Source organism: Morus notabilis, unplaced genomic scaffold, assembly GCF_000414095.1.
Source record: "Morus notabilis unplaced genomic scaffold, ASM41409v2 Scaffold833, whole genome shotgun sequence".
NCBI classification, from domain to species: Eukaryota; Viridiplantae; Streptophyta; class Magnoliopsida; order Rosales; family Moraceae; genus Morus; species Morus notabilis.
In genome coordinates this window covers 49,608-64,710 of record NW_010356830.1, presented here as the reverse complement: position 1 = coordinate 64,710, position 15,103 = coordinate 49,608, and the positions used below count along the sequence as shown (strand labels likewise).

The 15,103-nt window shown below is 35.4% G+C and overlaps 1 protein-coding gene and 1 pseudogene across 1 annotated transcript; one reads left to right on the top strand and one right to left on the bottom strand.

The window, feature by feature from the left end:
• Position 1: 1 nt before the first annotated feature.
• Positions 2-6,259, bottom strand: LOC21389361 (queuosine salvage protein). Its single transcript, XM_024161909.1, has 7 exons — positions 6,031-6,259; positions 5,802-5,942; positions 5,040-5,138; positions 1,178-1,254; positions 954-1,062; positions 535-863; positions 2-237 (listed from the first exon to the last, which is right to left on the bottom strand). Exons 1-7 carry the CDS (start codon positions 6,098-6,100, stop codon positions 145-147), a joined length of 918 nt encoding a protein of 305 aa, XP_024017677.1. The 5' UTR covers positions 6,101-6,259; the 3' UTR covers positions 2-144.
• Positions 6,260-8,620: 2,361 nt separating this feature from the next.
• On the top strand, positions 8,621-14,210 carry LOC21389360 (annotated as a pseudogene).
• Positions 14,211-15,103: the final 893 nt, after the last annotated feature.

Genomic DNA, 15,103 nt, shown 5'->3' with positions numbered 1-15,103 from the left:
AGAGAAGGATAAAAAGATCAAATTCAAAACACATTTCATGAGGGTATAAAATAATCAGATCTCATTGCTGTTACTAAATGCCCAGTTCTTTCCTATCTAATAGTGGAGAACATATAGCAACAACCGCACTCTGTTTTGGTGCACTCAATAGTATATCGATAGTGTTCGATGGTGTTTCAGAGATGGAAACTGAATGCCGAAAGACCAAAGCCAAAGATCTAGCTCCACGCTAAGTACCTGAAAAAGTGAAAGTCATAAATTTGAACAATTAGATTACAAGAATGAAAGTTGCAAATAGAGCAAGAGTAGAAAACTGAAGAAAAAAATAACTTTTTCAAGGAAAGGGCAAGGTCATGCATTATGTAAGATACCAAATGCCCATCAATGATGACAATAACATATGCTCTTGTTGGAAAGAACTTCGAAAAAACATGTTCATATCAGTATAAGCTATCTTTGAATAACAATATCATATCAGCATAAACATCTGGCAAATCTTTCTGAAAGTAACAAACGTCATTTTTATCTATATACCTGCTTCCCTGATTTTATACTGATCAACTCCCTCATTTTTTCCACTGCATATATAGAGCAAGCTCGAAGTTCAACTTCTTCCTCACTGCCTGGAACAATTTCCTTATCAGCCTCAATTTTGTTGGTGAGTGTTGGACTATATTTCAGCACGCCAATCTGCTGAAGAACAGCTGGGACAATATAGTCCGCCATTATAGTTATTGATCCAATGTCATTAAATTCTCCATATCCTTGACCCTCGAATGCACCCCATAAATCTGCAGCAAATATTTGAGCTCTTTTGTACAAGAATACCTGATGTCCTTTGTAGAGTGAGTGGTCTCGGAAACCTATAACATTTTAATAAAGAAAAGGTCAAGATTCCAGCTAAAGTGGAAACCGATAAACAGGAATTTCTTGTGCAAGTAATGCAAGGATACCGGGGAAGTGACTAGCAACCAGAGCTACAAGCCTCGCAGCTGATTTTCCACAGGACTCCACAAGATTGGACGCTTTGCCATCAAAGCTTCTATCCAGTTCAAATCCAACCTTTGCAATTACATAGCGTTAGTTTTAGATCCACTTTCAATATAAAAATTAGAAGGCTATGAACTTAAATTGTGTTCCTTATGCAAAGCGAGCTAATTGTAAAAGTCAAAATCACCTCATGCAGCAACCGAACCCGTTCGTCCTCTAAAGGAAGTGGCCTAGGCCATTTCAAGAGCTTACGTAACTGAGGACCTTGCAAAAGAAAGAGATGTCATCAATTTACCATACCTATGAAGGAGCAGCTCTCCAATACAAGCTTGCAGGTTACCAAATACAGAGAATAAAAGAAAGTGTCAACCGAAAACTCTCTTGGGAAACAACTTGTTCATAAGAAATCTAAACGGTTAGCCCATCCCTCATTGAAGTTAACTTTCTGCAAGTCCTCTGCAGGTATCTTATTGAGAATCTAAACTAAGTTAACTTACTGAGATTGGCATAAAAAATAAAAAATAAAAGAAAAAGTTAGTCTACTAATTACTGTAACAGATTTAAAAGTTTATGAATCTTAAAAAGGACGCACTAAATCTACAAAATGCAGAGCCAAATTTGCTCTCTTACTAGTAACTTACGCTATGAGATATAGATGTTACTGACTGTAAATTTTCTAGAAAGAAACTTTTTTCTATTATTTTTTAGAATAGTAAAAAATAATACATAATAAATAGGCTAAGGAAGAAACTTTATCTTCCTAAAAGAAACTGTCCTAATTAAGGATAAACTCTATCCTAATTAAAGATAAACTCTAACTTTAGAAATCTTATCTCTAATGATAAACCCTTATCTAACCGACACTTCCCCTCAAGTTGGTGCAAAGATATCTATCTTGCCCAACTTACTAACTAGAAACTCAAACTTCTGCCTTAGGGGTCCATTTGTTAGAATATCTGCAACTTGTTGTGTGGTTGGAACAAATGGCGTGCAGATGACCCCTTCTTCAAGCTTCTCCTTTATAAAGTGTCTATCCACCTCAATGTGCTTTGTTTTGTCATGTTGAACAGGATTGTGCGCGATACTGATTGCAGCCTTGTTGTCACAATATAGTTTTACCTTGTTGTCACAATATAGTTTTATAGGACTATCGTGTAGTCTTCTAAGCTCCTTGAGGACTCTCAGTAGCCATAGTACCTCACATATTCTTAGTGCCATTGATCTATACTCGGCCTCGGCACTACTTCTAGCTCTACACTTTGCTTTTTGCTCCTCCACGTGACTAAATTTTCCCATAAGAATGTGCAATATCCAGAGGTTGATCTTCTATCCACTATTGATCCTGCCCAGTCAGCATCCGTATAGACTTCAATTCCCCTATGCTCACTTTTCCTGAAAAACAATCCTTTTCTTGGAGTTCCTTTTAAATACCTCAAGATCCGGTAAACCGCTTCAAGGTGTTCCTCGTACAGGGCGTGCATGAACTGGCTAACCACACTTATTGCGAATGCGATATCAGGTCTTGTATGAGACAGGTAAATTAACTTGCCAATGAGTCTCTGGTATCGGTTTGTATCAACCTGGACCTCTTTCTCTCCTTCACCAAGTTTTACCTTGAACTCCATAGGGGTGTCAGCCGGTCTACATCCACTCATCCCTGTTTCTTCTAAAAGATCAAGGATATATTTGCGCTATGAGACGACAATCCCTTTCTTGGATTGAGCAAATTCCATACGCAGAAAGTATCGTAATGGTCCCAGATCCTTAATCTCAAATTCAGTAGCCAAGCACTACTTTAATTTACTCATTTCTTTGAAGTCATCTCCTATAAGGATAATATCATCCACGTAGACAATTAAGACAGCGATCTTCCCTTCAGAGGATATCTTCATGAATCGAGTATGGTCTGCTTGTCCTTGAGTAAAGCCTTGGCCTTTTACAAACTTTGCAAATCGTTCAAACCAAGCTCTAGGAGATTGCTTGAGCTCATACATAGACTTTTTTAATCGATAGACCCTCGAACCAAACCTCTTGGAAAAACCTAGTGGAGCATCCATATACACCTCTTATGCTAATTCTCCATGGAGGAAGGCATTTTTTATGTCTAGCTGATGTAGAGGCCAATCAAGATTCACGGCAATGGACACGAGAACCCTTATTGTGTTTAGTTTTGCTACTGGAGATAAGGTTTCGGAGTAGTCAATACTGTATGTTTGTGTAAATCCCTTTGCTACCAAGCGAGCTTTATACCTTTCCAATGAGCCATCTGAGTTGTACTTCACGGTAAACACCCATTTGCAGCCAACGGTTGTTTTCCCGCATGGCAAGTCTACTTCGTCCCATGTTTCATTTTTCTCAAGAGTCCTCATCTCTTCATAAATTGCTTCCTTCCAATCGGGAACAACTAAAGCCTCCTGTACATTTTTTGGAATAGCTACACTGGAGAGTTGTGAGATAAATGCATGGAAAGAGGGAGACACTTTTTCATACGACACAAAATTGGACAATGGGTGTTTGGTGCAGGATAAATAGTGATGGTTCCTTTCCCGGCTATGGCTGAGAGGGAACCATCAGCTATTTTGATTTTTTGATTTCCTACACATGGTCTATAAGATGAAATAATTGTGATAATCCGGTCATGTGATCGGTTTGCACTGGAATCGATTATCCAAGAACAATTTGGATTGACACTAATAAGAGCAGCTGTGAGGTAATTACTTTTTTTTGCTACTGAACAAGAAGGGTTGGAATTTACTGGGGATTGTAAGGGTGGCTGAAACATTTTGTACAGGTGGTCAAGTTGTTCCTTTGTAAATGGAAGAGTTTCTGAGGAAACTTGTTGCTGCCCTGTTTCATTATTGTTGCTAGCCTGGAATGCCCGAGTGTCGCCATTCTGCTTCATTTTCCGGTTTGCTAGCTTGCTGTGAATTTTCCAACAGTTCTCACGGGTGTGCCATGGTTTTTTGCAGTGATCACACCATGGCTTCTATCTCCCATTCTTCCTTTCGCCCTCTGGATCATACCCTTTTGTAGCCAGTGCAGAACTCTCAGCATCAAGGCTTGGTTGAGTGTCTTCTGCTGGTTTCATCATGACATGTCTGCGAACTTCAAAGAAAACCTCTCTAATTGAGGGGAGAGGTGTTCGACTAAAAATTCAACCACGAACTTCATCTAATTCTTTGTTTAAACCAGCAAGAAATACAAACACACGGTTTCTTTCAATTTTTTTCTTGTATCGAACACTATCACTTGGACTCTCCCATTCTTCTTCTTCAAGTAGATCAAGTTCTTGCCATAGTGTCATCATCTCGTTATAATACACAGTCACTTCTCAATCTCCTTGCTGGGATCTCCACATCTTGGCATTTAATTCAAACACTTGGGAATAATTTTGCAGATCAGAGTATGTATCCCACACTGCTTCCCAAACATCTCAAGCAGTTGGGAGAAACATGAATGGTTTCCCAATCATTGGTTCCATAGAATTAATCAACCAGGCAATTACCATTGAGTTCTCTAATTTCCATCTCTTCTGCTTTGTGCATCATCAGTATGCTGTTTTATTTCTCCGGTCAGGTAACCGAGCTTTCCTTTACCATCGATCACAAGTTTGACAAATTGTGACCATTCTACATAATTTTTTCCATTCAGTTTATGAATGGTTATTTGAAGGGAATGATCGGGTAGATACATAGGAGATTGAGGAACAACCTCATCGGCAACCTCTGAGGAACTCGCATCTTTGGCGGCACCAACCATGGCTGTTTTTGTCATGGCTCTAATACAATGTAAATTTTCTAGAAAGAAACTTTTTTCTATTTTTTTTAGAATAGTCAAAAATAATTCAGAATAAATAGGCTAAGGAAGAAACCTTATCTTTCTAAAAGAAACTATCCTAATTAAGGATAAATTCTATTCTAATTAAAGATAAACTCTACCTTTAGAAACCTTATCTCTAATGAGAAACCCTTATCTAACCGACATTGACCAACTACATCAGATCAACAAGGATCAAGGCCAAAGAAAGATGAACTTGGTAAGTCAATTACCAGTGTATTTCTGCAAACGATCAGCGTCGAAAACAGACTTGTCATTCTGTAGAGCTTCCTTCAGCCCCGAGGCTAAATGATCATAATTTAGATCGGCATCTGTAAATTACAATCAACAAAAACAAAGTCGATCAAAACCAAAAAAGAAACAACATCAGCAGGGAAACCAGAGAAAATTACAGAAAGAACTAAGTAGATATTACACACTCACACATATATACATATATAAGCATCTGCAGGTTCCAATTGATATTAGTACGAGCTAATATAAGCATATGTCAACTTAAGTTTTCTCCATTGACATAAAGTGGAAATTGCAATCAACGTTTGTTTCAAGAGTTCTGTCTAGTTTAAGATCATAGTTCTTGATTCTGCTACATATTTTTCTCTCACAAAAAATTTAAATTTAAAAAATCAGAATCATGAACAAACGTCACCTCAGAGAAAGAACCAATCGGAAAGGGGAAAAAAAGTGTTGAAAAAGGGAAAACACCTGGAGCAAGAAAAATGCCACAATCCATTTTACCAATTTGTTCTTTCTTTCAACAGAGTCACACACTATCATTTTCTAAGCTTGGGAATACAAAACAACAAATACTTCATAAAAATACCATTGAATTGCATTAAATAATATAACCAAGAAAATCAACAAGCAGAAAAATATCCCTATGTTAGTCCCATTTCTATCTGCTTCAACAACCTCATAATATACATATATATATATATATATATATATATGTGTGTATATGATTATATACATACCGGGCCAAAAGCAGAAATTCAAAGCGTCCAAGACCAAGAGATACTGAACGGTGAGAGGGCCATTATCAAAATAGTGAATCCCTTCGAAATCCCATTTCACTCGAGGAATGGAACCGATATTCTCCACCACTTTCTCAACCCCTGCATATATTATTATATTCACAGAGATACAGAGCAGAAATTTACAGAAAGCTGCAAAATAAAATGCGGGTGTTTATGATTGACGAACCCAAAGAATCGACGACGACGTGAGAAGAGCGGCTGGCGACCCAAGCAGAGCTTGCCCTAACATCGTCCATGGTTTTCTCGTTCGAAGTTTCCCGCTTCGGTTTGTTTGTTTGTTGATATTTGTGCCTTTTTTTTTTTTTTTTTTAGATTAGCTTTCCGCTTTCCGTATTGGTTAGTCAAAAAGCAGTGGCTTCGAAGGCCATGAATTTTTCCTATCATCACTACCCAAAAATGTCATAAATGTCACGTGCGATGTCCCCAATCAAAGGTTGAACTTCGAACACAGATCTTTTAACCCTTTTTTCATTATTAACTGAAAACAAGATAAGATTGTCTTTTACCCAAATCTAGTAAAGCTTGTACCTTTAAGTAATAGTTGTTTTTATGCTATGTTTGGTAGAGTAGAAAAAGGGAAGAATGGAACTTGGAAGTCGGTGAGGTATAATTTGATGGAAACGATGGCGTGGGTTGTCTGGTAAGAATGATTTTTTATATTAATGTGTTTGGCCATCTGATGAAACAATTTGGGCCCGTTTAGTTCGTTGATTCGAATTTTTAATTCGAGTTGAGATGTAATTTTATGTGAGAGCTTTTTACTGTAGTAAAAAAGTTAGATGTGATTATTTATGAGAGTTTTTTATTGTAACAAAACTCAAATTCTAAACTCGAATCAGCGAAATGAACATGCCTATATAACGTTTTCTCTATCATAATAACCAACAGTAAAATGTAGTGGGGTTAGAATTGGAGGAACGAATTTACGCATAATTCGTACCTTTTTTGGGTTATTTATTAAAAAATACCTAAATGTCCGGAATAAAAGACGAAGAATAAAGCAAAATAAAACTAAAACTGTAAAATGTGAAAAATGTTTTGTATTTTTCCTAATCAAAATCAACTTTTGACCAAAAAAAAAATAGATCTAGTATGAATTTGAAAGATAAAAGTATAAATCTAAATGTAATACAATTCAAGTATAATGTATAATTTGTTAACGTCAAATTGGAAGTATAAAAAATCATCGTAGAAAGCATTAGCTCATTAGTAAAATTATAAAAAGGGTAAAGTTATTTATAAAAGAAATATAGAAATAAAACATAAAAAGATAAAGTTAAGTGGGGGGCGAATAAGAATCTTAGTAGGAGCAAGACGAAAAGATTAAAATATTTAATATATATTTTTCAAAAATTTAGTGGGGACGACATTCATATTTGTCTCTTAATACCTTCTCATTTGATAAAATGTTGTTGCAAGCGCAAACCTCTTACAAAACCTCTAAGGCTTTCGTCAACGCTTCTATTTTCCTACCAAAATTGACTTATGTGCCCCATAATTTATGTTCCTTTTCATGTCCTTTCGATGTCAAGATTAATTAGATTTTCATATCATATCAATTAAAAATTCATGAAAGCTCTACCTCTTTCTATTGTAGAGAAAGCAATTAGACCTTGCAGAGTAGTTTCCAACTAATAGCACAGATCAAAAGTGTAAAGAAATAACCTACTAAGGATCTTCTTTTGTTCAAATCACCAGCATAATCTGAGTTTATGAAACAGAAAACACTATTAGTAGTGGTAAAACTCTTGCCAAACACCAATAAGCACAATATAATCAATAAGATATAAATTGAGTAAAAAGGCTATTCTTCTACAGTTATCACTTAGTCCGAGAAGCCCCTTGTAGTTGGTCCACAAATTGTGTTCAATGTTTGGGTATGTTACAAGCCAGCTTCTTATTCATTAGAAAAAGTTCACTAAATGAAAAAAAAAAAAAAATGCCACTTTCGTTCATTCTCAGCTTTAGATTTAAGCTTCGTTCAATCGTTTAATTTGGGAGACATTTATAAAAATATAAGTAGTGTCATTTCATCAATTTATTAGTATTATAAATGTAAGAGGCATTTTGAATTGATACATACCTCATGAAGAAAAAGGAACCATTTTTAAAGTTTAGCGAGCATCTTCAAATAAAGTACATAGTTTCAAGGTATTGTTGAAATTAGTCCTTCTTATAGAGACAAATGATGCTAATATAATGGGCATTTAAGTGTTGAATTCTTAAAAGGGAGAATGTGATGTCAACAAATTAAAAGTAGTGGGACTTAAATGTCTAAATTCTTAAATTGAGTACCTAAATGTCAAATATTCTAAAATTTAAGGTCCTATATCCGTTTCAATAAATATCAATTAACAATATGTGAGGTGTATGATGGTGATTTATTCAATTTTATAAATTTTTATTTTAATGGGTATATTTTTTCACTGAGTTAAGAATTAGAGTTCTAAAATTAATTTTATGTGAGAAAGAATACTACAATAAATTACATATTTAAATTTTTTAAAAGAAAAAATATTATAACAAAAAATTGAGTTTCTAAAGTTGTTAAAAGAAATTGATTATTTTGTAATATCATTAAATTAAAGAGTAGCAAAACGCTAAAACGAAAAAAGAGGAAAAAAATTGGCGTTTGAAAAAGAGCAAAACAACAAAAAACGACGGAGGGAGGGAAACAAAGAGAAAAGAAAAAGAAAAATGAAAATGAAAATGAAACGGAAAGAATTAGGAGAGAATATGAGTAGTGGCATCGGTCGTACGTCTGCTATTTTCCCAATAATCAAAGAAAAGACTTTTTTTTTTTTTTTTTTGATTTTGATGGCCAAAAGGCCCTTCATCCAATTCACCCTCTTCTCCCACTCCCACAACAGTAATCTCTTCTCTCTCTTCCTCAACTGCTCCCTTTCTATATCTCTCTCCTCCCATCTCTCTCCCTCTCCTCGCCGACTCATATCCTCGTCGACGACCACCTTCTTCTCCCACAGCCGGACGCCGTCGCAGAGCCACCGCCTCTCCCCTCCGCCGCCTCTCTCGCCGGAAACCCTGGCGCAGAAGATCGGAAAGTCCATCCGCCGCCCCGGCGCCGCCTCTAAGGCTAGGGTTTACAGCGATGTTAACGTGATCCGCCCCAAGGAGTACTGGGACTACGAGTCGCTCACCGTCCAGTGGGGGTAATCTCTTGCGCTTTTTGTCTAGGTTTTCTTGCTATATGTTTGGATGACGAGAAAACGGGAGGGAAAAGCGAGCGGAAGAAAGAATTGAGTCATGGTGTTTTTCTTTTCTCTTTTTTTTTTCTATGGACTTTGGATTCGAATTATGGAAATTTTCGTTCTTTGTTGTGATTTTTCAGAGAACAAGATGATTACGAGGTGGTGAGGAAGGTCGGCAGGGGAAAATATAGTGAGGTTTTTGAGGGAGTTCACTGTACCGATAGCGAGAAGTGTATTATTAAGATTCTCAAGCCTGTGAAAAAGAAAAAGGCGAGTTCTTGCAAAATTGCAGTATTTTTGCCCTCTACTATGTTATTCAATATTTCATATGCTATCATTATTGAAATACTCAGAACTATATTCTTGTCCTATTATATTACCATGCCTTTGTAATTGAATATTATAAGAGTCTTTTATTATTGAGTTTTATCAGCTTTAGTGGTACTTATAACTATATACTTATATATGCCTGGGTTTTGTAAGGAATTACACTAAAGAGTCTATTACTGTTGAGTTTTATCAGCTTTTGTGAAATGAATTGCACTAAGTCTTTGATAAAACTATTAAGTTAAGCTAGGTATGAGACGATGAAAGAATATTGTCAGCTGTTACTTCTTTTCCTCTCTTTTGATAGTAATTTACTAATGTATTTTGTTTTCTATATAATATAAGAACTGTAATAAGGAATCAGAATGTTGTTAGAGGTGGAAAGGTAACAAATTTATTGAAAAGTGGATGGTTATAGAGGTTTCACAGTGTACTTGACCCTCTGAATGCAGATTAAGAGGGAGATCAAGATACTGCAGAATCTTTGTGGAGGGCCCAATGTTGTGAAGTTGCTTGATATTGTTAGAGACCAGCAATCGAAGACGCCAAGTTTAATATTCGAATATGTGAATAATACAGACTTTAAAGTGCTCTATCCAACACTCTCAGATTATGATATACGATACTATATCTATGAACTCTTGAAGGCAAGCTCCCGTCAGCTCATTTTGTTTTATACATAAACAACATCCTGAGGTTGCTCATGTAGTATTATTTTTCTTTCGTGCTTAAGTATTTAAAGCTTATATTTTTAGTGACATGGAAATGCAAGTGCCAAGTATTACTGCTCTTTCATGTGCAGTGCAAGTATTAAACGCTTATCTTTCATTATGTCATGGTAATATATATTAAAGCAAGTAAAACTGTGTGTTTTAGCCTTTTATGTTTGATTTACCAAGTACATAAAAGTCATATATGGTCATATTCCTGTGTATGGATTGGTCAATTTAGTAGCTTTGTTGTCCATGTCTTATTTTTGGTGTTCTTTCTTTTGCCAAATAATTGATCTGACAACTTGAGAATGAGCATAACTTTCTTGTTATCATTGTAAAAACGGACAGGCAAGTTGATTTTATTTCATTTACCTTTAGCTTGGTCTTTACAATTTTTTCTGTGCAGGCTTTAGATTATTGTCATTCACAAGGTATTATGCACCGAGATGTGAAGCCCCATAATGTTATGATTGATCATGAGCAGCGCAAGCTTCGTCTTATAGATTGGGGAAAGAGTACAATGTTCGTGTCGCTTCAAGGTTGGTTTAAAACAGAACTAACATTTGAATTTGTTTTTCTTTCTATTAGTTGATGTGAAATTGTAAACGATGTAATGTAGGATTTAAATTTTATTCTGTCTACAATATTAAGCATGATCCAAGTCTATGCTTTCCAGGAAATTAAACATGGATTAAACTTTGGTTTAAACTTCATGGGAATTTCTTTTGCAGATATTTTAAAGGCCCTGAACTTCTTGTTGATATACAAGATTATGATTACTCATTAGATATGTGGAGCCTTGGTTGTATGTTTGCTGGAATGGTGAGGAGTTCTTTATATTCCTGTTACTGAGGCATACTTTTTGTCCATTGCGTATTGTATTACCGTGGCACCTTGAAGCATCATTTTTGCATTTTCAATTGTCATGTCGAGTGTGTGTTCTAGCAATCTGAAGGTTTCAACCTCTGCTTGTTCTACTTTCTGTGTTCAGCCTAAAATTTACCCAGTAATATGGTCTTTAACCATTTCATGGCGGGTCCTTTCTGAATCTTGTGCTGCAATTTTCTTCTGTAAAATTAGTAGTTATATATATTAGGTAGGATTTCTTTCATGCTGCCTTAAATAGTAGGTTGATCTGCTTGCGTAATCATCCATGGGTGACTAACTAATATTTCAAGGTACGTGATTATTCTTCTGTGAGCTTATTCTTGAGGGCTTGTGCTGTGCAGATATTCCGTAAGGAGCCATTCTTCTACGGGCATGATAATTATGATCAACTGGTCAAAATAGCAAAGGTATGCTTATTTGTAAGCAAAATATTATTCTCTTTAGTTTATTATTTTGTTAAGAATTAAACGTCCTAAGCCTTTACTTCTGAGAACAATAATATAAAAGAAAGGCAAGCAAGAACACAAGATTTATAGTTCATTGATGTAGCAAAAGTGTAACAAAATCGCAAAAAAGGATAAATATCCCTAGTACCCTGTTGATTCACCAACACTCCTTTTGGTAGGAAGGAGAGAAAAGGGATGGCAAAAAAAATATGTTAAGAGGTAGAAAATTGAAATGATGGAAAGGATCCAGGTTGTTTGGAAGATAGGAGGAAAGAAAATGCGAGATTTGTAAAGTACCTATTCTTTCTTTCTTTCTTTCTTTCTTTCTTTCTTTTTTTCTTTTTCTTTTTTTTTTTTTTTCCCCTCACGAAGTTACTATTTTATTCATCATACTTATGTTATCTTACTTTGAAAGTAAGGAAAAAAGTAATTTTGGTTATAATTATTTGGTTTAAAGTTTTCCACTCAAAAATCCATCCGACATTGAAAAGATTAAAATTCGTGGGACCCACCACAACTTTTATCCACCATATTTTCCCTTTCCTCCTCTTTCCTTCTTACTAAAACTAGCTACATTGTCATTCTCCATCCAATTATGCACTTTTTTTTTTTATACATTGAACCGTCAGCCTCCCCTTAAACCCCATCCTACTTAAACCTCCGATGCCCCAAGCGGTCTTAGGCCCATCCAATCATCCAATTATGCATTTTCTTCCTTTCCTCTTTTCCATTCTACCAAACATAGCATTAGAATACTGGACAATACAACATCTACTAGCCTGTTGATTCTCTCATGAATGTTAGGAAAGTAGGGATAAACACAAATTTTTTGATTCTAATGAATATCAAAAATTGATGTAGGGATATTGATCAAATTCTCCAAGGGTGAACGAACAAGGCTTTAAATAGTAGAGCCCAAGTCCTAATCGCATTCAAACAATAAAAGATAATTAAATAAATTAAAAATCTAAAGTCTGTAGTTGTGTGGCTACTACCAAAACCACAACAAACTAAATAACAAAATCCTAAAAGCCCGATAGCCCAATTATTTTCAACGGGTTGCAACCTTTACACTCATTGTACGAGCTACTCCACTTTAGCTGCTATAGAATTACATGAGAATCACACCCTTAATACCTCTAGGGCTTTGTGTGTGTGTGTTTTTTTTTTTGGTCCTCTAATCTCTTTGATTCCTGAAATGGCCATCCCAGCATAAGTATAATTGGGCAACAAAAAATACACGATGGAAAATTCTAAAAAGCCCTTACTAACTCTACGCAGAGAGATAAATTGGCTCCACACACTCGGCAATTGTGCCTGTAACATGCAACGTCCTATGAAGTATGAACCAATATTTTCTATTATTATCACATTTTCAATTGGTACTCCTTTTATGTTCCACTTTACTAGACATAAGGACTTACACTTTATTTAAGTGATACTTGAGACGCATATATGGCAGCAGTGACGTGGGAAAATAGTACATGTGGAGTTTTCTTTTAGGAAGAGGAAGAAAATTTAAACTTATCCCCCCAAAGGGGAAAAATTAAGAGGAGAAATATAAGCTGACAGAGAAAGAGGGGTCCCCCATCGAGACAGAGAAAGAGGGGTCAAAATTGAAATATAATTTAATATCTGAAGCTTCTACTTGCAACAGGTTCTCGGTACCGATGAATTAAATGCTTATCTGAACAAGTATCGTATAGAGTTGGACCTACATCTTGCAGCCCTTGTTGGGAGGTTAGTATCATCCCATGGTTTCTCCTCTCTTCCTTTTTGCTGTCTTGGACTCTGTTCACGAACAACTCTACATTCTGTACAGGCATAGCCGGAAGCCTTGGACTAAGTTCATGAATGTTGACAACCATCATTTGGCAGTACCTGAGGTAAAATGCTAGGAGTTGTGACGAAACATTTTTCTTCATTTTTGTTTGTTTCATTTTTTTTTTTTTTTTGAATAAGTTTCTTATGGTTTCTTTGTGAAGGCTATTGACTTTGCAGACACTCTGCTACGCTATGATCACCAGGAAAGGCCAACTGCGAAAGAAGCAATGGTAAAATTCTTACTTATAAACAAATGTCTGACACGTGTTAGTTGGATAGTCAACTGGAAAATTCATATCTTTTATATTTCTTCGTTCCTCCGAGGATTTTTATTAAATAACATAATTTGGATCTCATGAATTGATTCTATGAACTAAACTACTAAGTCTACTACATAGGAAGAAACACTACCTTTTCACATTTATAGTTGACTTGTATTCTAGTTCCAAGTAAAAATTGTCTTGGCTCTTCAGTTATGTATGTGCACCATGTAAGGTTTTGGAGTGATCTCATATATACATCAACATGGGATTTGTGTTTTATATGTTTGTAATCGTCGACATCGATTGTGTGAAATGTTATGTTTAAGGATCTTTACATTGTGTCGTGCAGGCCCATCCTTACTTCTTACCTATTAGGAATGCCGAAAGCAGCCGAACTCGCACTCATTAGATTGAGTTCCAGATTCTTGTCCTGCGTCTTCCTGATCTATCTGATCTGCCCTTAGTCTTATCTTCTGGTGGTTGAGTTTGAATTTAGTGTTTGCTTTTAGTGTTTGCCTTGTTCACATTGTTGTAAAACTTCCGGTTCTTTTTCCAATTTTTATCTTTAGATTTAAGTTATATAAACTTGTATGTCTATTTATTGCGTGCCTCAAATTTGTGAATGGGTTACTAATCTGATTCAAGGCAGGATTTTGTTCCCATTCTTTCCCTTCCATTTCTGTGTCAAATTGGACATTGATTTTGCGTATGAAATGTATTTTAGATTAGTATTGTTTCTCTGATAGGATATTCTGTAATGGAAAAGGAAGTGGTTTAGATTATGTAAACCCTGGAAAAGAATTAAGAAAAAACTACTCGGATCAAAGGTAAATAAAGCCTATGATTAATGTAGTCTCTGAAAATAAAAATTTGGTTTCAGTAGACGACTCTAGCTTCCTTTTAACAGTTTTGTGAGTAATTTTATGTTGAAAAGTTCCTTTTTCGAAATAAATTTTTCTTTTCCAATGGACAATACCGAGGTGAATTAGAGGAGAATGTCACTTTAAATTGGCATACGAATACAAAAATTTTATGAAAGTATTATGATTGTAATCTACACATAAAAGTAATATGGGTGAAAATTAGACTTTCCAAAGAACTTTTTACTTCCAAAACTATCATGGGGGAATATCACTTTAGAAAGTTGGTACCAGAATACAACACTTTTATGAGAAGATTGTTTTTTAGGAGAAAATTTCATTCCAAAATTAACAAATTACATATTTAATAATAGTCGCAAGTGATCAACTACTAAGGTTTTCGACCCCGAATATTGACTAGAGCCACCAGTAAAAATGGATCAAGTACATAGACAAATACAAGTGTCGAGACTTAATGAGAAAAAGTCGCTCAAAGTACATAGACAAATACAAGTGTCGAGACTTAATGAGAAAAAGTCGCTCAGCACCAACAAAATTAACTGAGACCAAATATCGTTACAAAGAACCACTACAGTTAATAGATAAAATCAGTTAACCAGGACGTGGAAGTTACACTAGAAAACACTATAGTTGAATAAGACTTCTAAGTGGTATTTAATTTAATTTACAAACTATCATCAGCAGGAAA